This window comes from Eupeodes corollae, chromosome 2, assembly GCF_945859685.1.
Source record: "Eupeodes corollae chromosome 2, idEupCoro1.1, whole genome shotgun sequence".
Lineage (NCBI taxonomy): Eukaryota > Metazoa > Arthropoda > Insecta > Diptera > Syrphidae > Eupeodes > Eupeodes corollae.
The window spans coordinates 113,027,160-113,054,258 of NC_079148.1; the positions used below are offsets into that span (position 1 = coordinate 113,027,160).

Below are 27,099 nucleotides of genomic sequence, written 5' to 3' on the forward strand. Positions count from 1 at the left end.
CGGGTAAAAATTAGAATAGGAATTTTTGGGGAGTGTTGAAATCATATAAATTAAGATCTCCACCAAAAGTAAGCTTTTTCGAAGTATGTTTTTTTTTCAAGGGAATATATAATTTTGTGTATTCCTATATGACGAAGAAATTCAACCCAACTGGTAGCTGGAAGCTTTGGTCAGAAATCTTTATTATAAATCTCAAAAACGAAGAATTATGAGTATATATACTTGCTTTAGTATTGGGTGCAATACAAAATATGGTGAATCAAATTTTCAAAAAACCTCTCCTAATATGAATGAAATGACGTTCAATATGTTTTACACCAATGTTGACCAACAACCAAAATAGGCATAGTGTAAAAAAAACAGATTTTTAACGAAGCCATTTAGTCAAAACTAACAAAAACTGATTGAAGGCTCTAAAGTTAACTGTTACCGACTAACAGTTTTGGATATAAGATTGAATTATTTGTAAACGGTGATGTGAAGTTTTTTTCTGATTTTTTGACATTGACCATTTATCATTGGTTAATAGGTGCGTTCATAGGAAAAGTTCTAAGTTGTCAATTTAGAAAGAAGCAGAAGTTGTGGGGCTGAAAATTAATTCCGACACAATAAAAATGATCAGCCTCTGAACCCGAACATCCTCTCAAATAAATATTTTCTCGTATATGGTGGAAAAAGTGAAGAGCTTTCAATACCTTGGAAGTATCGTTTCCATCGATTGCGGAACCGAATTAGATACACGTCAGCAAAAGCAGCGTTCGGTATGCTGTCAAAAATTTGGAGGAATATCTCTATCAGCTTTAGAACATAGCTACGACTGTTTTGCACAAATGTTGAAGCTGTGCTTCTTTATGGTTGCAGCACTTGGAAGGTTACTTCAGCCATAACAAGAAAGCTGCAAACATTCGTGAATAGATGTCTTCGTAACATCCTAAGGATTTTTTTGGCCAAACCGCATATCAAATGAGGTCCTTCATAGAAGGACAGGTTAGTAACCTATAGAATCTATAATACGAAGACGTAAGTGGCAATGGATTGGACATCACTTCGAAAAGGTAACGACTGCATTGTAGGCCAAGCAATGCAGTGGAATCCGCTCACACAAGAAGGAAGAAGAGCTGGACGACCGAGAAGCACATAGCACAGCACAGTCGAAGCGGAATCAGCGTTACTAGGCAAGAGTAGGAGAGAGCTGAAACACATCTCCGGAAACCGTAGACGATGACGTGTAGGCGTATAGTAGAGTCCCTTTAGGGGTTCTCAACGGACTTAACAGGTCTGCGGACCTAAGTAAGTGGTAAGTAAGTAAGCTTATTTGTATTTAATGAAATATTTGTTTTGGTACAAAAGAAATGTGGTTGTGATTGAGATTTTATTGACGGTTTTTTTTTTGTTTTCTTGAAATTCACTTGTACGAGTTAACAATTTAAAAAATGTTTCGGTTATCAAAATGTAAGTAAAGAATATATTAGGATGTGTAGTTTTGGAGAGAAGAGCCTTTATGGTCCCTTCTCAATTTAATTAAAACTACACACAGTGTACTACCCGTGCCTTGATGGTTAGTGCGTTGGACTGTTGAGTTCGATCCCTGCCTATGCCATCTTAAGTATTTTTTTCACGGGTACTGCATCTTGAGAGGAATTGACAAATTCTCCAAGAGTAATTCTTAAATTAGCCGATCGCATTCGGCTTAAAACTGTAGGTCCGCTCTATCCCTTACAAAGTACTCGCACGGAGAGATTGTAAGTCACTAGGCCCTATTTTTCAACGGACTGTTGCACCACCCAATTTATTTATATTTTTACAGGTGTTCTATCAAGAGGCTTCATATTGTTAGAACAAGGACTTCCTAATAGACTTTAAACAAATTTGTGTTTAATATTGGCATTGATATTATTATTTTCGTGGCACAAGATCTTCTTGCAAAATTTTAATTCATTTGGTGCCTTTGTGGCATGTGGCACCGTTTCGTTATAAAAAAAAAACGTCGCGTTTACATCAACGTCTTCCATTCTAACCACACAAAAGATAATCTTTGCTCTGTAGTGAAAACAGTCGAATAAGTTGTAAGGTCAAACCACAACTCCCGCCATGCAGCTGTGGCCCGTTTGAGGATGGAGAAGCTTTTCAACAAGCATTATTAAATTTTCCGAGTCCGTTATGTGATAAATCTAACTTGGGACCGAGCTAGATGGAGAAGTTTGTTAGATGAGGCCCTAGTTCACACAGGATTGTAGCGCCACCTTAAGTAAGTAAGTAAGTTATGGAATGTCCAAACTGTCAACTTCAAAATGATCGCCATTTTTGTTGTGAGTTTCTATGTATTGTTTCAGTGTGTATCGTTCCATATTTATCAATCGCATAGGTCTTTCTTATAATGACAACTAACAAAGTAACAACTGATAAGATAGCGGGATTTTTAAAATGAGACCTTTTACTAAGCCTTTATTCTAAAAAGTTGTAATCGTTTCTAGTTTTCTAAATTCTTCATAAGATCGGTTGAATAAGTAAAATAAGCTGATTTGGAAAAAATATCAGCGAAGAAAGAACAACTGAATTTTTATTAATGACTGACGTAAATAAACATTTTTTTAAACTTTTTCTTAAAATGCATTTTTCTTTTCTTTTCGATTTATATTAGTTTATTGTCAAGGCTTTTTGCCAAAAGTATCATATGAAATTTTCACTAACAGCGGTCATTAATTTAAAGTTAAAAAATTACTTTAAATTATTTCCTGACATTTTATTGCAAAAATAAATTGGACACAGTTGCAATATTTTTTATTTTATATTTGCAATGACCTTCAAAAAAGGATTCTAAGAATTAGATCTTGAGTAAATGTTTTGAGATTTATTGTTTTTAGCTAATATAACATTTAAAAAACAATAATGACGTTCGACACAATTTCATTAATCATTTCACTTTGCAAATGTTTATAGTTTCATTTTTTTATTTAAGAATTTTCTTTATAAAAAATCTTGTGTTTGAAAATCAAATCCTGATAAATTGAGAATATCTCAGGTCAAAGTCTTCAAAAATAATTTAAAAAAAAAGAAGAAAAATATTAAAATATGAAATGAGAAAACGTGGAGGGTGGTGTGGATTGATATTGGTTTGCATAAAAAGGGGCTCTTTCTTCACATCACATCAAGAACAACTATAGAGGCACTTAATATTTTTTTGATCTATTTTGAGATAGAGAGGGTGTGTGATAAATTGTGGTACGCTGTGAATTTTTCATGATACGTCTTTAAAATATTTCTAATATTTTTTTTTCAAGTTTATTTTTGAATTGGCTGACTTAGACATGGTACATATAGGTGTGCGTTCGAGCGTGTATGTATATAAATATCTTTTAGTTAATTTTTTAAAATTATGTAGCGTAACTTATGTTAAGGTCAAAAGCGTCATTATGTTATAGAATGTGTTAAATTAGACAGACGAGACGACGAGGACTGCGACTCAAAGTGAAATTGAAATGAATACAAGGCAAGGTAGCGATGGGACATCAATGCAGGTGTTCATGATTGTAGGTGAAGTTGTTCTTTTTTTTTTTTTAATTTAATTTAAATCAAGGATAGATACTATATATTAAATAGAAAGTCACATTTACATATATACCTAAAATTTAATGTCAAATTGAATATAAAGAGATCATGATATAAAAATTAATATTTTCACGGGTTGATGTTTTTGTTGATGATTGACTGACGCATAGGTTGAGTCACATACTCTAAGATGAATTTAGTTCTGTCTATTTTTACCTTAGTGATTTTGGGATGATGTGATGAATTTAAGAGCCATCACATTCAAATGCAAATAAACATATTAATCATTTTGTTTTCAAATAATATCGTGATGATGCACAAAGTAAAGTCTGATTTATTTTTTTTTTTAGGAAAAATTACAGTTAACTTACCTGTTCTTGCATGTGTGACTTAATTTGATGACGAAGATGTTATTTATGCCAAGTTTGAATACGTTTTTTTTTTTGTTGAATTTAACTTTTTAAGCCTTACAAATAGTTCTAGAAGATATTTTTTACAACAGGTCCTACAGTATTGTAAAGTAAAACTTGTAATCTTTACAAAGTTTAAACCCACTTATAATACGTACTTGAACATTATAGTAATGAGGAAATAGAGAGCCAGGTAGGAGTTTTCAGATTCGCTTAGTACGGCTAAGGAACTAATCTTTCTATTTCATATTACTGCGAAGTTAAAATGAAAACAAACATTTTGAAATTGAAAAGACTCATTTTTAAAAGTGTATAAAAAATAGCCGAGCTATAATTCTTTTATAGTTATCCTTCAAAGCACAACTTTTGGTAAGTTTTGAGCATTTTTTTGTGGCTATGTGAGTTTTACCTTTGGGAACTATATTTTCCTTAAAAACAAAACGAATTAACCAAAAAAGAAGCTGGAAATGGTTAACACTAATAACTTACCATTGGCGTCCTTAAAGAAATTGAAAACGATGTTTGTTGTAATAAGCTAAATTTGTATTTAACTGACTCGGAAATTTTAAATTTTTTTCTGTTGCGAATGAACTTCAATTTTTGTAAAAAAAAATGTATAAGTGGAAATTTTCTAAATTATCAATTTTTTTTCAATACATTTCAGTCAAAAATCAACATTTACCAATTTTTGTTTAGGTTTTTATATTAGTTAACAAATGTTTCCTAAGATTTTACCAAATTGCTAATGACAAAATTTTGTATTATATTGAATAAGTTTGAAAGGAAAACTCTGCCAAATACGTTACTTTTCGTAACTTTCAGCTATCCTAAATATATTATAAATTTTAGTTCAAATTTTCGTTCTCAATATTTTTAACGATTTGTCAAAAAGAAAATTTTGACATTTCTAAACGTTTCAAGGACCCTAGAGTCGAAATAAAAGATTTTTAGAAAGATGTCTGTGCATGCGTGTGTACGTACGTCTGTACGTTTGCGACATTTTTTTCGTTGTCCGTACCTTAAGAACCAGATGAGATATCGACTTCAAATAAATTTTGTTATACACATAATAAAGCAGAAAGATGCAGAAAGGGCTCTCAAGAAAATTGCGTGGATATTTTTCACCATAGCAGTTTAAAAAAAAGGTGAACCAATAACGCTAGAGACTTGAATTAAATTTTATATTGTAACGTGATACCAGCATAATCCAATTAACGGTTTTTTATAAATCAAAAAAACTGACAAAAAAAATGTTGTCACCTCAAAAATTTTACGACTAAAATATGATTTTATCTCCAAAACAATTTTGTGCAACGAAGAATAATGTTTTTGACATCAATTTTGAGAAAAATCGAATTGACAGTTTTTTTTATAAAAAAAAAATAAAAACCTAAGAAAAACATTACTGAAAATTGGTAAAACATGAATTTCGACTCAAATATCTTTCCAGAATTTGAGATTGAGCTAAAAAAAAAAATTAATAAAAGGTGGTAAAAATTGATTTCGACTCAAATATCTTTTCAAAACGTTGAGACATTCAGTAAAACTTTGAAAAAATCGAATTGACAGTTTTTGTAAAAAAAAATCAAAACCTAAAAAAAATTTAACAAAACTTGGTAAAAATTGTTTTTTGACGTAAATATCTTTTCAAAAATTTGAGATTATGGCTTTCAACTAATTTTATCTTATAAGAAATATTGTTTTCAACATTCGGTAAAGTTTTGAGAGAAATCGAATTGACAGTGTTTTTACAAAAAATAAAAACTTTAAAGAAATAAAATTGAAACTTTGTAAACATTTACTTTTACTCAAATATCTTTTCAAAAATTAAAAATATTGGCTTTTATTTTTAAGTTTAATAGGAACGAATTGTTTTCGACATTCAAAACATTTTTTATAAAAATCCAACAGTCATTTTTTTTTACACAAAATTTAAATCTACAAAAATTGTAAGATTGGTAAAAATCGGTTTTCGACTAAATATCTCGTTAGCTAAAATTGATATTGAAATCAAACTATTTCATCATAAATGCAAAATATTGTTGGTAATTTTAATTTTTTTTTTTAAATGATTCAACAAACAACTTTTTTAACAAAACACGAAAAATTACAAACTTTTAAGCAGGACAAATCGGCTAATGGGAACTTGTCAGTGTGGGTCGCATCCCGAATATCAAAATTCGTTGCGTACTTTTTTACATTATCAAAACGATTTTTTATTTTTTGGACTTATTAACACCTTTTTGAAATTCAAAATATTGATATACAGAATACTTTTTTTGAGAAAACATCATTATAATTTCTCATTAGTATAATGTTCTAATATACTCTCTTCAACAATAACATACATATGTACCTATGATGATACAGTATTTTGACAGTACAGCATTTTGAGACACAGTATTTTAAATGTACAGTATTTTGAAATACAGAATATTAACCATACAGTATTATGATCATACAGTATCATACAGAATTTTAACTATACAGTATTTTAAAACACAGCATTTCCACCCGCTCCAATTTTTAACGAACTAAGACTTTAAAAAAATTATGAAAACTGGTAAAAATTAGTTATTTACTTCAATATTTTGAAGATAACTAAAGTAATTGACTTCAAATTTATTTCATTCAAAACAAAATATTATTATTCATGTGAAATAAAACTTTAAACAAATATCCTATTGGCAGTAAAATTAAAACCTTACACAAAAAAGTACTACAAATTTAAATGTGATTCAAATATCTGGAGCATAAAGAAACATACTTCAAAGTCGTTTAATCTCATATGCATAAATATTGTTGTTAATTTTGTTTTATATTTAAGGACTGTGTTTTTTTTTACAAAAACCAAAGTTCTACTAAAGAGACTTCTATATTTTTGTTTGTAACTTCTCGAATACATTTAAACTGAAAAAAAAGATAGGACCTATATTTTTGATTGCATTCTCTTTAAATTTATTGAAACTAAATTATTATTTATTTCTTACAAATAATAAAAATTGCAAAATTGGTATCGGCCAACAATGGAAATTCATTAGTGTGGATCACATCCCAGCCTTTTTTTAGTTTCTCTTTTTGAATAATTATATACTTAAGAAAATGTATCTTTTTAGGTTTTACGGTTACTATTTTTATAACACAATTTTTAAGGACTTAGACTTCAATATTGTTGGGAAAATAGAATAACTTACTAAATATTTGTATTTGCTATGAGTTAAAAATAATAAATGTCTTATTAATTATGGAAGAAATGAAACGGCTCCAAAATGTCTTAATTTAAATACTTAACATAAAAAACTTATAAATTTAAGGGCATAGACCTTTTATTATGAAACAAAATTGTCTACCTATCTATCAGCTTTGTATGTCAGCTTTTGACTGTGGGTGGTAACAGCGGTAAAGCAGCTGCTATCGACCAAAATAATAATTTTTCAAAATTATGAACAAACATTTTCTTATGTGTAATTAGGTCGCAAAGCATCTAAGGCATCTAGCCCGCACCACAATCTTCCCCATCATCATCTAGTTTATACATATCTATAAAATGCATTCAATCTAAAAGTGATTCCCATTATTCTATCAAAAGAGAAATCTTCTAATTGTGCAACCACCCAGTCATCACATCCATTAACTCATGTCTATACAATTCAGCGGATATTTTTGGCTTAAAATGAATTTTTGAAATTAAACAAAACAAATTGTTGGGCCAAATATGGTAAATATACATTTTAGATCAACGGCAACCATTAAATTAAATCAATATACTTAGGCAAAGCAAAAAAAAAACAATATTCATAAAATGATTGTACCAACGATGATGGCAAGTTTGGTGAGTTTGAATTCTACTAAAATAAAATCGATTTCATGGAGCTGAAAATAGACTATGACTAGACTACGTCACCACATCATCATCTTCGTTCGCATCTCTCTATAGAAGAATAATTGGCCTGACTCTTCCAACGAAAAACACAAAATAGATCATTTTGTATAAACAATTTGCCACATACAATCCCACCACTTGTGTATTATTTTATTTTATAGCCCCCAGAGTATTTTTTCCCTCGTAAGGTAGATCGAAGTAGTCGGAATTTTCAGTTTTTTACCTGTTCTTGAACGGTTCAGTTCGGTTTTGAGTTTTCGAGTGCTCCAAATGGAATTAAATTTTCGTTTCAAAATAACAAAACAAAAATAAAATATAAATTCGTGATGGAAACAAAACAAAGGGATTTCAAAACAAAAAAAAAACAAACCTATATCAAGTTAAGTGGAAAAAAAAATAATAAATAACATAAAACAATAAGTTTCCTTTTTGTGTATTTATAAATGTATATATATTTTTTTTCGTAAAATTAAAATTATTATTAAAAAATAAAACAACAAGAAAAAGAAAATTAATTCAGCTCACAAAATAAACACTTAACAAATATAAAACATTAAACATAATTTTTGATTAAAAAAAATAGTGTTGTTGATTAAGTTTAAAAATAAAATTACTACATACATTGGAAAAAATAAAACAAATTAAAAACAACATTAAAAATTATTTTTCTCTTAAAAAATCAATACAAATCAAGGGATAATAATATTATTAATATTAATAGATAAACTTATAAATGCCTAGTCGCATGAGTATTTTTATTTTTTTAATTAAGCGTTTTTACTTAAAAAACATATACATATTTTTTTTTAAATATTTTGGCGCGTAAAAAGCAAGCGTCAGCAAAAGAATTTTTATTTAATTATCTTTAAACTCTTATCTCAAATCAAGCAATAAAAATGAATAAATAAAAATTAAAGGCAAGATGTGTCCCTAATTTTTTGTTTTTAAATTCAATATTAATAAAATAAAATAAAGAAATAGAATATATAAATAAAATATTAGTAGTAAAAGCGATAATGAAAAAAATAAAACAAAACTCATGCAACATCACTTAAAACTTAAAACAAAAGAAAATTTTTTTAAATTAAATTTGTTTAAATATTTTTTGTTTGATTGTTTGTATGAAAAAGAGTAAAGAATTGAAAGAATACAAACAAACATTTGTTGCAACAATTTGTCTTTAAAATAATAAATATAGTATTTTTTATGTATAAAAATGTATAAGATAAATGCCTATTTGAACATTTAAATTTAAACAAAATACAAAGTTGCACTATTGTTTAATTGTTTTGTAAAAGATTGAAAAAAAATATATTATATTTATAATTAGCTATTAATTTTTTTTTATTTGCATAACGAAAAATAATGTTTGTTTTGAAAATTTGCTTATTTAAAGGTACACCATGACTGATTGGGATATTTTCGAGAAGCTCTAAAGGCCGGGCCACAATAAATCAGCCAACAAATAAAACGAGATGATTCATTGTCCGTGACGAATGTCTTTCAACCGAAGACAATGCAATTAGCATAAATGCCAAAAATATTTTACATTTTTGCACTTGGCTCGACATGTGATTCATCCATAATCAACATCATCGTCACCATGATAGATGTGATGTGATTCGGTGCGGCAAGGTTGTTGATTTGAAAACTACACGTGTAACGACATTTGACGAGATTTTGATAAAATCTATTAATTTTCAATAAAGATTGACGACTGTCTGTCAAATTTTTGCTTTGTAAAATTTTAACAAACAAGATTGAAAATAAAAAAGTACATTTGGAAAATATAAAATCTTTTTGTTTTTTCTTACTTAATGTTCATGTCATCACCTCTGTGGAAACAATTATTATTTTATTTTCTTTGAAACAAAAATAGCCTCGTCTGTCTGTGTGGGGTTTCCATTAAATTTTCTCAACTCAATTCTCCACGGGATAGACAATGTGTGCTGGTTTTTGTTTTTCAAATTTAGAGCAAGTTGCTGTTGTCCGTCTTCAAAAAGACATTAAACAAAATCAAACAATAATGCCACCGTATTGAATTTTTTAAAACATTTTTTCGTTCGTTTGTTTTCGAAAACAAAAAAGACGATTGAAAACACCAGGTGGAAACGAGACGAAATTGTGGCAATTGGATTTATTAGCATTTTCTTTTTCTTTTGAAGAAAAAATAAAATTCTAAAATTCGATTTTAATTTTTCGAAAATTTTTAAAGATTTTTTTTTTCTGATGGGAATTTTATTTATGCGTGTGCACACGGAACCACTGAAAAATAAAATTTAATTTTCGTGCGGTGCTGACTTATAAATTTAGAATTAGAAAATTCATAAAACATATTAATTTTTTTTTCTTCTCGTCGTCTTCGTCGTTAAACACGAATGTCTTTTGCCTTCTTGTGTGTTTTTGTCTTAAATGAATCATGAATGTACCTGGACTTTGTTTTATTAAAGTTGTTCATTATTACAACAATAAAACGAAATCAAAAATGTTTTCCTTATGCAATAGATAAAATAAAAAAATGGTATATTTTAAAAGATATACAAATAGATAGGTTTTTCTTTTTTATTTTTGGTACAACAAAACAAATTAGATATTTATACGTATACGTTTAATGTTAATTATTTAAAATAATAAAAAAAAATTATACAAAATAAATAAATTAATATTGAATACAAAATATTTTAAACTTTTATTTTTAAAGACTTTTTCTTTTCAATCTTTTACGACTAGCAGATGAATATTTTTTTTTTAAATTATTATTTATTATTTTTGCTTGAGCGGATTCATTTTCACTATTTTATATATTTTTTTTGTGTATAGTGAATATTTGAGTTTATTATTTTTTTGTTTGTTTGTTATTAATTCTTACTTTTAACGGTCAGTTTAGCTGATGATTCAACTTGTCCAGTTGAAGATGTTACACGAGCTGTGAAGATACCAGAATCTTCTTCGTATGTTGTTCCGATAAGTAGAACGGCACTGTTGCCATCGAAAATCATCTAAAATGAGAAAAGCAAAAGACACGATTTTGAAATAAATTCAAGGTTTAAATTTTTTTCTTTATAATTCACAAGCACTCAAGGGGTTATTAGTACCCTTTATATGTTTATATTCAAACACAGTGCGAGCGTTAGGAAAATAGGGAAGGATTTTAAAGGAGATACCGGTGCACATTGACCTTAAAGTTCTGAACATCAAAATGGTTGGGAATAACGGAGGTGGGCAAAGCATTCCACATTCTCGATGTGCGATTCAAGAAAGAATCTCTATACTTGACAGCACGCCCGAGCTTTCCTAGAAGTGCGAGTATTACGGCTGAATAGTTTAAGGGGTGGATTGCAACTGGCTAATTCGACAGAAGATTGTTTGTAAACATATCGATAAAACAACGAAAGGGATGAAACATTGCGGCGGTGTTCTAACGATGCAAATGTTTCGATTATAATTCTGTTGCCTAAAAAACTTATTTTAGGGGCACCTACCCAGATATGCGAATTATATTCAAGTTTTGGACGGATGAAAGCTTTATAGATTATAGGCAGAACAGAAGGGGTGAAACATTTCGTCGGAGAAATCCTAAGCACCTGGCAGCATTTTTGGCGATATCGAATATGTGATCATTCCATAAGAGGTGATCTGTAATACACATACCAAGTACTGATAGTTGATTGGTTTCCTGGATGCGAGTGCAACTCATAGATAGTGGAATCGGGGGTACGTTAACGACAGGAGACAGCGTTGAGTTTTCGAAGCATTAAATTCTATACGGCTTTTGATTAAAAAATGGACAATGCTGTCAAGATCAGAATTTAATGATCTTATCATACGCTGCCCTTGAAGTTCCACATCGTTGGCGAAAAAGTTTAATGGATTAGAAGTGACAGACAAGAGATCATTTATGAATAAAAGGAAGAGAGTCGGAGACAAAACGTAGCCCTGGGGGACACCAGCATTTATTTTATGAATTTCAGAGTTGATACCATCTAATACAACTTGTTTTGAACGGTTAGAAAGGTAATTTCTAATCCAACGACGAAGAGATTCATCAATACCAAAAAAACGCATTTTAGATAAGAGAGCTTGGTGCCAAACTCTATCAAATGCTTTTGGAATATCAAGTGCAATAATCTTACTTTCTCCAAAACGATGTAAAGATTTGTTCCACTGTTCGGTGAGATGAACCATGAGGTCACCAGTGGACCTACTGCTACGAAAGCCATACTGTCGTTCATTAAAAAGCTCCGTTCTTCAAGATATTTCTTAAGCTGAAAATTAATCAGCGTTTCCATGACCTTGGAAAGAAGGGACGTAAGCGCAATTGGACGATAGTTAGATGGTGAGGAGGATTCGCCTCTTTTAGGGACAGGCTGGACAAATGCAGTTTTCCATCCACTCGGGAAGAGACCTGTAGAATTGGACAGATGGAGAAGCTTACGCAGTGATTTTGCCTGCGTTGAAGAACACCTGTTCAGAACAATAGGGGGAATACTATCCGGGCCAGCGGATTTGTGTGTGTCAAGGTCTTTCAGTACTCTTGCAACTACACGAGTGCAAAAGAAGATTCGTCCAATAGAGTCATTTACGCTCTCAAGAACAGGAGATTTTATGACACTTTCCGGTAGCGTCGAATTAACAGCAAACTGTGCTGCAAGCAAATTGGCTTTATCAATCGAGCTTACTTAGGGAGTGTCATTGTGGACGAGCGTTGAAACCGAGGATGACGTTGTGGTTGTGTTTCGTACGTTTCTTTACAAATGACCAGACATTTTTATTATCTTTGGGACATTGTAGTATTTTGTGCCTTACTTTCTGATGAAATAAGAATAAGAGATGAAAACGTTTTAAAACACTTGAAATATGTACATATGTAATTTGTAAAGGTTTTGAATGATTTAAAATAAACAATAAAATTTTCTCTTTCTTATTTTGACAGTTGAAATACAAGAATTGCGATTTTAACTGTTTATTTTTACTATTAGTGTAAGCAGGGGTAAATCTTCCGAAAAATCCAGATCTGCAAAATTTGATCTTAAATCAAGAATAAATCAATTTTTTGTGTCTCATGTAATACAAAATCAGGGAAAATGAGTGGTTTTTGAAGATCTAGATCAAAAATAAATTAATTTACTTTGCCCATGTAAAACCCAATAAGTGCCTACAAGAAATGTTTCTTGTTTGCTTGTTTTATTTTTTAATATATTTTTAGGCAACTTGTTTTGACGTCTCATAATCTCATTTGCCACAAAACCCATAAAGTTGACAAACCTAGGTTTTGTTATCAAAATTTTTTTGAGGGAACCCATTAATTTAGGACATCTTTCAAAACTTGGGATCTTCCAAAGACACAGTCGAATGGAAAAATCAAAAAGGAAAAGAAGTTTAATAATCCATCTGTCTCTATTCCTTATTCAATAAATGGGCAAGTTGAAACGACATAACTGACTTGAAAGTAAGACAAGTTTCTAGTATCTGATTGGCCAGCTGCAAAAAATGACCTTCCAATTAAGGAAACTTAATTGGAAAGTTAACTGGAAAGATAGTCAAAAAAAATCTCCCTAACATTGACTTTTTGAAATGTGTAAATCACGTTGTTCGCTCTTATGTGCAAGGCCCTTAACTACTAAGTCAAGTCCACTTATATGTCAAAATGACAGCTTATCATGATTTTTCAATTAACTGAGAGCTAAACTTTATTAATCTGTGATTTATTTATTTTCTGCACAATTTTATTTAATGTTTTATGTAATAGGTTTCCTTGTCAAGTTGGAAAAGGATGAAATTGTAGCTTGTATAAGAAGTGTTTTGTAAACAATTATGTTTTGGTAGTTTTATTGCGATGAACTGAAGGTAGAGGTTAGTGAAGTAAAGTTCCCAGTTTGAAGTTTATGTCACTTGAAAAACTAACTAGTTGCCTTGTTCAAAATCTACGTTCAAAGAATGCAGTTGACTGCAAATGAAGCCCCTTATGTTGTCTGGACCTGCCCAATGTTTTACGTTTTGAGGAGTAAAGCATTTGATTTTAAAAACAGACGATTACTTTTTGCCTGAGAAATTAACTTGTTCTATCAAAATTGACATAAATCAACTTTACTGAATTTTTGTGAGTCTAAACTTATCAAAACTTCATTTTATATGATGTTTTTCACATTTTTGTTTGTAAGACTTGAAGACATTTAATGATATAAGAGCTTATTTTCATTTAATTGCTTATTGAATTTAAAGACTATAAGTTAGATTCTGAGTTTAAGAATCACTCACCTGAAAATCGGGTGTTTCAGGAATCAGTTGTCCTTCGCGCAGCCATTGCACTCCTGTAGCCTTTACTTTGCCAGTGATGGTTGTCTTAAATTGAGCTGGTAAACCTTCGGTCACAGTGACATCTTTCAAGGCAGTTATGGTTGGTGGAGCATCCAAATTCTCAAGTGGACGCACCTTTAATGTGGCACTTGTTTGTACTGTGCCCATTTTACTGTCCAAAACACACTTATAAACACCCTCATCTTCGGGGAACGCCTCCGAAATAACCAATTGATAGTATTCTCCTTGTCGGGTCATTTGGAAGTAACGCGATGGTTTGATCATATTGTCCCCACGATACCATCTAGCTGTTGGTGTTGGTTTACCCACAACACGGCACTTGAAGATAACCTTGCTGGTCTCTTCGACGGATTGGTTCTTCAATGGCTCAACAAGAACTGGTGCCTTTTCAATGCCAGGTGTGGTTGGTTTGTCGGCCTTGGTTGGCGATTGAACGAAGCAATCAGCATCACAACGAGCTTCACCAGCTGCATTCACAGCAACACATTCGTAACGACCCGAATCCTCAGGAGTTGGTTCGATGACTAGCAAAGTGTAAATGTTGTCCTCTTCGAGCATCTTGTGCTTAATGTTTGGCTGGATCTTTGTACCGTTCTTCAGCCAGTATACATCGTAAGGCTTGGTGCCGGTTACTTTAGCATCGAATCGAGCCAACTGTCCAGTTGCAACGTTGGTGCTTTGAATGGTCTGAACAAAGCTTGGTGGTGAAATTCCACCCTTACCAGCACGACGTCTCTCTTCTACAACCAAGTTAGCACTGCATTTGGCAGTTCCACCACGGTTCGAAGCAATGCATGAGAACACAGCTGAATCCTCAACAAAGACTTGACGAATAATCAAAACTGATTTTGATCCAAAGGTGTGAATTTGCAAGTCTTTGGAGTTTTGAATGGGGAAGTTTTCGCGATACCACTTGATGGTTGGCATTGGCTCACCATCAAATTCAACTTCGAACTTAGCTTGTTCGTTTTCAAAGGCACGGCATGGTTGAATCTTCTTTGTGAAGACTGGAGGCTTAGCTGGTTGGACGGGTCCCTCAACGACACGTTCTTGAATTGTGCCCTTATGTTCGACTTCAGTTGTTTCAGTAGCAGTTATTTTGCGAGTTATTTCAAGATCTCCAACAACTTGCTTCTGGACTTGTTTCTGCTTGTTCATGTGCACTTCACGACCATGTACCGATGATTCAGATGGTTCAGCGGGTCCCTTCTTCTTGATCTTCTGAGTGCTGGTAGTTTTTTGTTGATCTAAGGATTCAGATTTTTCTCTGAAATTGAAAGAATGAAATATTCAAGAAAGGTTCGAAAAGCTGGGGTGAATATTTGAGGACACTTACAAGCTCTCTTCATAGTTTTGGGCCATACCCTTGGCAGCCGAGGTGGCAACAATCTTTTGTCCGGGAATAGCAAATTGATGATGGTCTTCACGTAACTTGGTCTCCTTAAGCAATTGTTCGGTTTCGAGTTCTTGCAATTTGTTGTAGTAGTCGTCGCTTTTCTTGGACTTGACAGTCTTTTGCCACTCAGGCACTTCAGGTTTGATAACCTTTTGCTTAAGATGCTCAACTCCCTTTAGATTGGCTCCACTCTGATCGGCCAAATATTGCTTACGCTCATCGAACATCTTCTCTAGTTCGTTTTCTTGACGTTCTTTTTGGTAAATTGATAGTTCTTGATCATACCATGCTAAAGAGATTAAAGTTGTTTGGTGAGTATTGTTTCAGTTAAAAAAAAGAAGTCTTTTGGAAAGTGGTAGACATTTTCTTCTTCAATTTTTTTTGCAACAATTAAATCAACACTTAAGCTTTTATTTGTTAGATATTAAAATGAAAAGTTATTCTAAGGGTTAGTAACACTACTTAAAAATAAATGACTAAGATTTTTAAGAACAGGGAAGCATATGATACATGTTTTTAAGATATTAAAGAGAATCTATGAGTGAAAGAAAATAGAATCACAAAATGTTGATTGAAAGTTTTAAAGCTCTTAAGCTTTTAAGCGTTTCTTCTTTTTTCTATGAACATGTTTTTTGTAATGCAAACTTTTCATTTAAACGATCAGTAAAGCTTTTTTTCCGTATTATGAATTGTGTAGAATGTAGAATAAAGAAAAAGTTTGTTTTTTGAGTAAACATGAGCTTTTGACAAAAAATGTCTTCATTTTTACATATATTTTGTATGTAAAAGCTTTGCAAAAATTACAGTACCTTACTACAGTAAAGTGTGATGTTTAAACCGGTTGATAATAATTGCGAATATTTTGAGTTTTTTACATATTGTCTTGAAGAAGAAGAGTGAAGCTTAAAGCTTTCTCTGATCACAGCGTGTTGCAGAAGAGTATGAAGCTTTTTAAATCGAAGAAACGATTTTGAAGTACGTAAAAGCTTTTGCAGAAAAGTTACAGACAAGAAAACTTTTAAACAGAATGAAAAATAGGCACAGAAAGAGCTTTTTCTAGAAAAACTTAAGCTTTTACACTAGGTCCAAGTGAAAAATGAAAAATACAGTTAAACACAAAAACTATTACACAAATTAACTACAGAAATAACATTTATACACATTACACTTTATATTTACACCATACTACCAATTTTCGTTTTTCTTTTTTGTTACAATTCTTAACGCTCATCCAATGAAAGCGTTTTTGCTATTTACACGAGAACATCTTCTTCTCTGGGTTTCAGCAGCTAGTACGCTTTACAACAGCGACAACGTTGATAAGCATGTTGAGAGGATTCCGTTTTTTTTTCAGGAAAATTAAGGGTATTAGGGGATTCAGGGGGAGGGATAATTACAGCTTGTGTTTGAAATGTGTTAAATGTTGTCAGCATTTATATTTACAATATTAGTGTTGGATTTATTTGAGAAAGAAATGTTTTTTTTTATGTTTTTGTTTTAATATATATGGATTTTTTTGTTTGTTATAGAAAAATAAATATATTTACATAATATACCTTGGTTAAGTTTTTTTAAGTGTGAAATAAGCTAGTAAATATGTTTGTGACAGTTTTTCTTAATGAGGACTTACGTCTTGGTGAATTCTTCAAAATGCTACGATAGTCATCGGAACGTGCAACTACTTTGAGTTCGGTTGTAGCAATTGCTTCGCCAACTGAATTGCGAGCAATGACTTCTACTTTTCCAGTGTCGTATTGTCGTGTTTTTGGAATATCCAAATGGAACATTCCATCGTTTGTAAGTTTGTAACGAGATCCCTGTAAGAAATCATAAAATATTTCATTACAATATACAATTGATTTAAAATTTAAGAAAAAGCTTCAAAAAGCTCTTAAAAGAAAGCTTTAGCAAAGAAACATTGTCAAAAATAAGCTTTCATCTATAACCAAACATCCAAAAAGCTCTTAAAAGAAAGCTTTCGCAAAGAAAAATGGTCAAAATAAACTTTTATCTGTGAACTGGACTAAATCGGTTTCACTTAGCATGAAAATGTTTTACAAGTTTTGAGAGCTTTTAAGCTTTCAAACTTCAGTTCTTCTATGATCATTAAACTTACATGCACAACAGTGTGTCCATTGATGAGCCACATTACTCTCGGCCGTGGATGTCCCGTAACACGTACACAGAATCTCGCGCATTCGCCCTCTTCTACAGTTTGTGGTTCCAACTTGCTTACAAATGTTGGTGCACATCTTGGTTTGGCATCTACATCAGGCTCTTCAGGAACACTTTACAAGAGAAAATTGGTTTCTTAGCTTCAACCTTAACCTTAACAAATATTTAATACACTTACACTTGCCATGATGCTTCCATCTCTCTGATTCTTTCAATGCTGTTCATGTAGCTTGGTACTTGTGAATCGTAAACGATTCCTGGTTTGCCAGTTGTCTTGATCATAGCCCTGGTCTCGTCCATACCGTATAAATTGGTAGCACGGCATACATATTCACCGCTGTCTTCTGGGTATACCCATCCAAAGTTCATGGCTACATAGCCAAAGTCATAGATTGGCAAGAATCGGTTCTCTGCGAAAAAAAGCTTTTGTTAGAAAAGGAACACTTTTCTCGATTATTTTCAAAACTTACTATGCAACAATGGTTTGCCATTGAAGAACCATTCAACTTTCATGTTGGGATCACCTACTGGAGCCAATTGACATTCAAACTTGGTAGATTGCATCTCTACCAGCTTGGTTTGTTCCTTAATTTGGGTGACGAATCTTGGTGGTTGCTTGCGATCGGGGTCGAAGAGATCATCTTCAGTGAGATGTACTTCAGATGTGTACCTCTTGATGGCTGCTTCCATTTGGGTGATGGTTTCGTTGCGGTGCATGCCTCTTGGTACCTGGTTCTGGAGAACAATTGATGGTTGTTCTGAAAAAGAAAACTTTTATTAAATCACGTTCAAGTCGAGGTTAGACGCAAATTTCTTACGTTTGCAGCTAATTGTTGCAACAGTTCTGTCTTCACCATAGTCGTTCACGGCACGACAGACATACTCGCCAGAGTCCTCAGCATATACGTACAGAATGTCCAAGGACACAAAGCCCATATCTTGAACTGTACGGTAACGATGTCCGATAGGAATCAATTTACCCTTATGGTACCATTCGATACGCAGTTTAGGATCTTCTTTAGGCTCAACTTGGCACTCAAAACGGATAGCTTCAGCTTCTTCAACCATGACTGAGGCAATTTCTGTGATGAACTTTGGAGGACCAAATGATTGTTCGACTGGTTTTGGCTCTTCGACAATTCGTCCACGTTCGAGTTCCTTCAATTTCTCAGCAGTCATGCTGTCTGGCAATTGTGTATCGTAGACAATGTTGCTCTTGCCTTTGCATGTTACCTTTGCAACAGTCTGGGCAGTACCCCACTTGTTTGTGGCTCGGCAGATGTATTCGCCAGAATCACGTGCATAGATGTAATCGATGTCCAACGCAATGAATCCAAAGTCATTCAACATATGCACCCTAGAGCCAGTGGCCAGGGAACGTCCGTTGAAGAACCAGTCAATTCGCATTGTTGGATCACCAACTGGTTCCACCTTGCAATCAAAGTGGATGGGTCCGCCTTCTTGAACATCGAGATTGTCCTTGATTTGTTCGGTGAACTTGGGTGGATTTGGTTGTTCTTCATCGATGAAGATCTCCTCACGCTTGTGCAGACTTTCTTCGAGTTTTTGCAGACTCTCTGTACCGCTGCGGAAGTTCGATGGCAGTTGTGGTTCCATTATGATACCCTGGCGACCACGCACTTGTAACTTGCATGAGACGGAAGCCTCACCGTGTTTGTTGGTTGCCTTGCAGGTATACAAGCCAGAATCACGTTGATAGCATCCGGCAATTTCAAGGATAACAAATCCAAAGTCATTGATGGTCTTAATGCGGGAACCAGCCCACAATGCCTTGCCATTGTGGAACCATTCAACGCGCATACTTTGATCGTTAATTGGCTGCAAGCGGCATTCGAAGTGAGCCAACGAGTTCTCAGTAATGACCATATCGAAAGGTGTTGTGATGAACTCTGGTGGTTTGCCTGAGTCGTCTTCCTGAACGAATTCACTACGTCCAGCACCGAGGCCTTCAAGTTCAGCAATACGGTCGATAGTGCCCTCCATACCCTTTGGCAGCTGCGATTCCATGATGATACTGCGTTTGCCTTGGATCTTCATGGTAGCTGTGGTGACTGCTTCACCGTATTCGTTGATGGCACGGCATGAGAACTCACCAGAATCTTCAGGATACACTGGTGAAATTTCAAGAATCACAAATCCGAAGTCGCAGAATGTACGGAAGCGAGAACCAGCTCGCAATGGTTTGCCATTCCAGTACCATTCGACCTTAAGCTTAGGATCGTTGGTTGGTGTAAGGCGGGCCTCGAAGTGAGCGTTTTCACCTTCACGCAAGTTGTCGATGTTTGATAGAGGTACAGTGAACACAGGTGCTTTTCCACGTGTTTCCTCGACAGTCTCATCACGGGAACGGATCATGGAGTTTTCCAAGTTTTGGATCTTTTCCAAGCCTCCCTCCATGCCCTAGAAATATGCGAAAAAAAAATAATTAGATTTCTGTTTTTCAAGACCTTGCGTCAAAAAATGAGCAATGGGTTTCTAAATTTAAAAATACTTACTCGCGGCAGTTGCGAGTCCAGAATTAAGCTAGCCTTTGATGAGCACTTAAGAGTCGCTCTAGTGACGTCCTCGCCGTACTTGTTGTAAGCACGACACTCGTATACTCCAGAGTTCTCTTCATAGCAGTAGAGTATGTCCAGAATAACAATACCAAAATCGTGGAACGTCCTAAATCTGTGTCCATGTGGCAGTTTCTTTCCATTGAAGTACCATTCAACGACCAACTCTGGATCAGTGACTGGCGTGAGACGAGCCTCAAAGTGAGCACTTTGTCCTTCCACCAATTTGACGGCATCGGAAATTTGAGTGATGAATTTAGGTGGTTCTCCAGTTGGTGTGGTTGGACCATGTTGGTCTCCCATTTGTGGGCATTCCAGCTCACGAATTCTTTGCAGTGAGTCGGGTTGAAGGGTGTCCGAGAATACACCTCCACGTCCACGGCAATTGAGTGTGGCACGAGTGAAGTCCTCACCGTATTTGTTCCAGGCACGGCATACGTATTCTCCACTATCGTGATCTTGCAGGTAAGCAATATCCAACAGAACATATCCGAAGTCTGAGACAGGCTTAATGCGGTTCGAGTGACGCAAGAGTTTACCATTATGGTACCATTCCACCTTGAGCTCTGGATCATTGACTGGAATCAATGTGCACTCAAAGTGAGCTGATTGTCCATCCTTGAGTCCTTCCAAGCTCTTAATGTGTGAAGTGAACCTTGGTTTCTGGCCCTTGGGCTTGTCAACGCAACCCAATTCAACGTGAATCTCGGCGGTGCCCCATTTGTTGGTAGCACGGCAGGTGTAAGTGCCAGAATCTTCGATCTTAGTGCCCAATACTTCAAGAGCAACCATTCCAAATGCGTAAATAGTACGGAAGCGATGTCCAGCGTCAAGTACTTTGCCATTGTAGAACCATTCAATAACCATGGTCTGGTCACCAGTTGGGACCAAATTGGCCTCGAAATGAGCAATCTCTCCCTCACCAATGTCCATAATTGGCACAAATTCGGTTGTAAAACGAGGAGCTTGACCTGCTTCTGGGGACTCTGGCTTAGTACCGTCCTTACGCAATGACTCTTCCAAGTCTTGGATTTGCTCCAGACCTTCTGCACCCTTTGGATGCTGGGTCCTTTCAATGATGCTTTCCTTACTGCTGCAGAAGATGGTTGTCTGGGTGAAGGCCTCTCCGGACCTGTTGTAAGCCTTGCAAGTGTACATGCCCTGGTCACGTTCATAGACCTCAATGAGGTCCAAAGTGACAAAGCCAAACTCGCTGGTCATCTTGAACCTCGAGCCATGTTGCAAAAGTTTGCCGTTAAAGTACCATTCGATGAATAGGTTGGGATCTTCCTTTGGTTCGACATTACCTTCCAAATGCAATGGTTGTCCTTCTGACAATTTGAATTCTGGATTGAGTGGAACGGTCCAAACCGGAGCTGGATAGGCTTTCTCGGGCTTGGCATCCTTTGGCTTGCTTCTATTTGCGAGAGCTTCCTCCGTTTCTTGAACAGCTTGTAGACCAGCAGTTCCCTGTGGATGTTGCGTTTCAAAGAACATGGTCTTATCGCTGGTACACTTCAGAGTTCCGGAAGTGGTAGCGGATCCCCTGCTGTTGGTAGCCTTGCAAGTGTAGATTCCGCTGTTTTCAGCGTAACAGCTTGTCAAATCCAAAGCACAGTAACCAAAGTCATAGATGCTCTTAAACTTGGCTGCAGCTGGCAATGGGTTGCCATTGTAGAACCACTCGATGCCCATGGTTGGGTCACGAGCTGGCTCAACATTGCATTCGAAGCGAACGCTCTCGTTCTCCTTGCACTCGATGTTGTTCAAATGAGTGATGAAGACTGGTGACTCGTAGACTGGTTCTGGAGCAGCAGGACGTCCCTCTTTGGGTGCTTCAAGGGCATCAATGCGTGGCAGAGATTCTGGGTGAAGAGTATCAGCCATCAACCAGTGGCGATCTTCGACCTTAATTGATGATGTCGAAACGGCCTCACCGATCAAGTTGGTAGCCTTGCAGGTGTAAATTCCAGAATCGTCATCACGCAGTCCATTGATCGACAAGTTAACCAAACCAAAGTCGAAAGTGCTGCGAATGCGAGCTCCAGTGGTAAGAGAAATACCGTTCTTGAACCATTCAATCCTAAGGTTAGGATCGGCTCTGGGCTCGACTTGAGCCTCCAAACGAACGTGTTGCCCTTCGGAGAGCTTGTCGAAGCTTTGCAAATGGGTTGTAAAGACTGGTGCCTGTTGTGGTGATGTGTCAACAAACATTTCGGGAACACGGTTCATCGCAGCTTCCTTCAAACGGATTGCTTCCCAAGACTCTGGGATCAAAGGCTCTCCAACAATAGAAGACTTTGTTTTCACCTTCATACCAGTTGAAGAAACAGCCTCACCAGCAGCATTGTAGGCCCTACACATGTACATTCCAGAATCCTCCTTGACAACTGAGTTAATGTCCAACGTAACGAAACCGAAGTCATGGGTGGTGCGTAGACGTGATCCCATCTGGAGTTCAACTCCATTGACGTACCATTCGAAACGCAAAGTTGGATCACCAACTGGAACAACACGAGCTTCAAAGTGAGCATGTTGTCCTTCCCAGAGCTCTGATGGTCCTGTAAGCAATTGAGTGAATATTGGTTTTTCAAACATACGTTCTGGTTCTTCGGGCTTAGGAGCTGATGGGTGCTCGAGCTGGCGAATGCGTCCGATACTCTCTGGATGCTGGGTGTCCATTTGAATGCTGGCCTCAGTGACGACGCGCATAGAAGCAGTTGTGACTGCCTCTCCAAGTGGATTGATGGCGCGGCACATGTAGACGCCTTCGTCTTCCTTGCGGATGTGGGAAATGTCCAGAGACACAAATCCAAAGTCGTGTTGTTTGGTGATACGAGAACTGTCCTCGATGAGCTTCTCGTTGCGGTACCATTCCACTTTGAGATTTGGATCACCCACAGGAATGAGGCGAGCTTCAAAGTGAGCTGTTTGGGCCTCATTGATGCGATCGATGTTTTGAAGAGGCTGGGTGAAAACTGGGCGTTGACGAGTTGCTGGTCCTTCAACTTCTGGCCTTTGGAAGGGAGCATTTGATTCAAGTTGGCGAATCTTCTCAAGACCCTCGGGATGTTGTGTTTCGGAAAGGATTCCTCCGAAGGGAATCACACGCAGATTGGTTGATGATGTGCACTGTCCCAAATTGTTGACAGCCCTCACTGAATATTCACCAGCATCCTCGGCGACTGCATGGGAAATATCAAGAGCAACATATCCAAAGTCAAAAGTGATATGGAAGCGCGATGCTGATGGTAAAGGCTTTCCATTGTGGTAGAACTCAATACGAAGATTGGGATCATGCATTGGTTGAACTTGGGCTTCAAAGTGAGCGGTTTTGCCCTCGTAGATTTCGGTGTTTCCACGAAGTTCAACTGTAAAGTGTGGTGGGCTAATTGGAAGATCGTCGATATCTTGACGGCTTGGAGCGGCCTTGGCTTCGAGTTTTTGAATCTTCTCAAGAGCATCAGGATGCTGTGTGTCCAAGATCATGCTACGACGGTTGAGCACACGAACATTGCATGTATTCATAGCTTCGCCGAGAAGATTGGTTGCCTTGCACATGTAGGTGCCAGTGTCTTCTCCATAAGCATAGAGAATGTCCAAAGCGACGTAACCAAAGTCATGTGTTGTCCTGAAACGATGACCTACGGCAATGGCCTTTCCATTGCAGAACCATTCGATTTTCAAGTTAGGATCATTGATTGGCTCAACACGGCACTCAAGATGCGCGTGTTCTCCTTCCTTAAGATGTTCCAGACTGGTAAGTGGTGTCAAGAAGACGGGCTTTTGACCCTTCTCCTCGACAACTTGGGCCTTGGGTCTTTCATAATTCTCCAATTGACGAATCTTCTCCAAACGTTGCTCGTCCATGGTGTCAAGCACTAAGGTGGCGTTTGCTAGAAGAACAAAGAAATATAGAGTTTAATTTTGGTTAAGGCCTAAATGGGAAACTTTGATAACTTACCTGTGACGTTTACAGCACTAGTCGTAACAGCCTCACCGACAGCGTTCTTAGCCTTGCACATGTAAGTGCCAGTGTCTTCAGCATGAGCATATAAAATGTCTAAAGCAACAAATCCGAAGTCGTATGTGGTCTTAAAACGATGACCAGTTTGGATGGGAATACCATTGCAGTACCATTCAACTTTCATGGTTGGATCATTAACGGGAGTTAGAGTGGCTTCCAAGTGGACTGGTCGGCCTTCAGAAACGTTGGCATTGCGTAAAGGCCTTCCAAATTGTGGCCTCTCAGCCATGTAAATGTCTTCGTCTTCCTTGCGTTGGAAACGTGTACCATCCTCAAGGTATTGAATCTTTTCGAGAGCACCTTCGTGTTGGGTCTCACGGATGATTGAAGACCTAGTCTGTACATTCAAGTTAATGGACGAGACTGCGGTTCCGAAGTTGTTGGTTACACGGCAGGTGTATTCACCGCTATCATCAGCATAGACTGTCAAAACGTCCAATGCTGCAAAACCAAAGTCGTAGGTGTTTCGGAAACGGTGACCAGTTGTCAGTGGTTTTCCGTTGTGGAACCATTCTACCTTAAGATTTGGATCTGGGTAAGGCTCAATGCGGCATTCATAGTGAGCACTTTGACCTTCAACGAGGTTGGTAGGCCCAATCAAACGAGTAATGAATCTTGGTGGCTGAGTTACCTCAATCTCCTCTTCTTCACGGCGGGTGTATTTTGTGTGGTCCTCCAACTGGTGAATCTTATGCATGGCAGCTTCGTTTTGAGTCTCCATTTGTAGTGCGGCCTTCGATTGAACAATCAAAGTGGCCGAAGTGACTGCTTGACCGAGTTCATTGACAGCCCTGCAAGTGTAAGTACCCGAATCTTCAGGGTTGACGTACTTCATGTTCAAAGCAACGTATCCAAAATCGTGCATTGTCGTGACACGGTTTGATGCTTCAATAGGTTGTCCATTGTGCAACCATTCAACGGTCAAATGAGGATCACCAACAGGAATCAGACGGGCTTCAAAGTGAACCGCTTGATTCTCTGCTACTCGAACGTCTCTAACAGGCATGGTGAAGACTGGAGCTTGAGTAATGACTTCTTCTTGAGTACTCATCTTTTGACGTTTGGCCGATTCCTCAAGATATTGCAGACGGTGCAAGGCACCTTCATGCTGAGATTCCATGTAAATGGATTTTTTAGTATGAACGAGGGCAATGGCAGATGTGACAGCCTCCCCGATAGCGTTGTAGGCGCGGCAAGTATAGGTACCAGCGTCTTCCGGCAGACATGACATAATGTCAAGAGCGACGAAACCGAAGTTGTTGGTTTCGGTGAAGCGCGATCCTGATTTCAAAGGTTGGTTATTGTGGTACCACTCTACCTTCATTGTGGGGTCAGAGACAGGGATCAAACGGCACTCGAAGTGAGCGCGTTGGTTCTCCTTGATGTCGATGTTCTTCAAAGATGTTGTGAAGACTGGAGCCTGTTTGGTTGTCTCGTCGATTTCTTCATGGCGACGGTACTTCGACTTATCTTCCAAGTAATGGATTTGCTCCAAACCTGCTTCGTTCTGAGTAACAGTAACAATTTGTTCACTGCCACGACATACCAACTCACAACGAGTCTCATCGCTGCCGACAAGATTAACAGCACGGCAAGTATAAACGCCGGAATCTTCAGCAATAAGATCGACGATATCAAGTGCAACGTAGCCAAAGTCATGAATTGGTCTGAAACGGTGACCAATAGTGATGGGCCTGCCATTCTTGTACCACTCAACCTTCAAGTTAGGATCGGTAACTGGCTCGATTTTGCACTCAAAGTGAGCATGTGCTCCTTCACGCATGTTTCCAAGGTTCTTGGGGTGAGTGAGGAAACGGGGACGAATGTTGATAGTTTCATCCACGTATTCTGAGCGCTTGTACCTGGAAGAGTCTTCCAAGTATTGGATCTTCTGAAGACCTGATGCATTTTGGGTGTCCAAGACAAGATCTTTCTTTGCGATAATGCGCACTGAGCACGATGTAACAGCTTCTCCCAGTTGGTTGCGGGCTTGACATGTGTACACTCCAGAATCGATGGCGTACACTCCCAAAAGGTCTAAGGCAACGTAGTCGAATTCATAGGCTGGCCTAAAACGATGGCCAGTCTTAACGGGTTGCCCATTTACGAACCACTCAACGTGCATAGTTGGATCGCCAACGGGTTGCAAACGGCACTCAAGATGGACGTTAGTTCCTTCCATTGTCTCGATGTTGTGCAATGGACGAGTGAACTGGGGAGCTTGCATGACTGTGATCTCCTCAGCAACTTGATGACGACGACGAGATGCATCTTCCAACAGCTGGATTTGTTCCAGAGACATTTCGTTTTGAGTCTCAGTGACAACGTCAGATCGGTCAATGATGCGAACACAAGCCGAAGTATGGGCCGAGCCAAGATGGTTGGTGGCACGGCAGGTGTATTCTCCTGAATCAGCCGCGATAGTCTGGACGATGTCCAGAGCAACAAAGCCAAAGTCATAGTAAGTCCTGAATCTGGATCCTACAGTGATGGGGCGACCATTTTGGAACCACTCAACCCTCATTGTTGGATCACCCATGGGTTCGAGGCGACACTCCAAGTGAATGTTTTTGCCTTCATGCATTGGCTTTGGATCAGACAGTGGTTGGACGAAGATGGGCTTCGATTTTGAAATTTCCTCAATGTCGTATTCGGGCTCAACGAACTTTTGGCCCTCCAGTTGGCGAGTTTTTTCGACCAAACCACGATGCATGCTAGATGTGTCAATACTGGAACGAGCTGTAATTAAAAAGAAAATGGTTACA

At 36.6% G+C, this 27,099-nt stretch overlaps 1 protein-coding gene and 1 long non-coding RNA gene across 2 annotated transcripts in view; one reads left to right on the forward strand and one right to left on the reverse strand.

Moving 5' to 3' along the window:
• The window catches only part of LOC129945191 (titin-like), a 270,413-nt gene that overhangs the window by 72,174 nt on the left and 171,140 nt on the right, over positions 1-27,099 (reverse strand). The window contains 10 exon segments of the mRNA XM_056054849.1: positions 4,449-4,458; positions 10,704-10,841; positions 14,101-15,845; positions 17,187-17,373; positions 17,673-17,844; positions 17,910-18,141; positions 18,202-18,489; positions 18,550-20,152; positions 20,248-24,203; positions 24,272-27,073. Of these exon segments, the coding sequence (XP_055910824.1) occupies positions 4,449-4,458; positions 10,704-10,841; positions 14,101-15,845; positions 17,187-17,373; positions 17,673-17,844; positions 17,910-18,141; positions 18,202-18,489; positions 18,550-20,152; positions 20,248-24,203; positions 24,272-27,073 (11,133 nt within the window).
• On the forward strand, positions 7,664-9,637 carry LOC129948316 (uncharacterized). The gene is made up of 2 exons (XR_008781858.1): positions 7,664-8,221; positions 9,239-9,637. It is a non-coding gene; the product is annotated as an uncharacterized LOC129948316 (long non-coding RNA).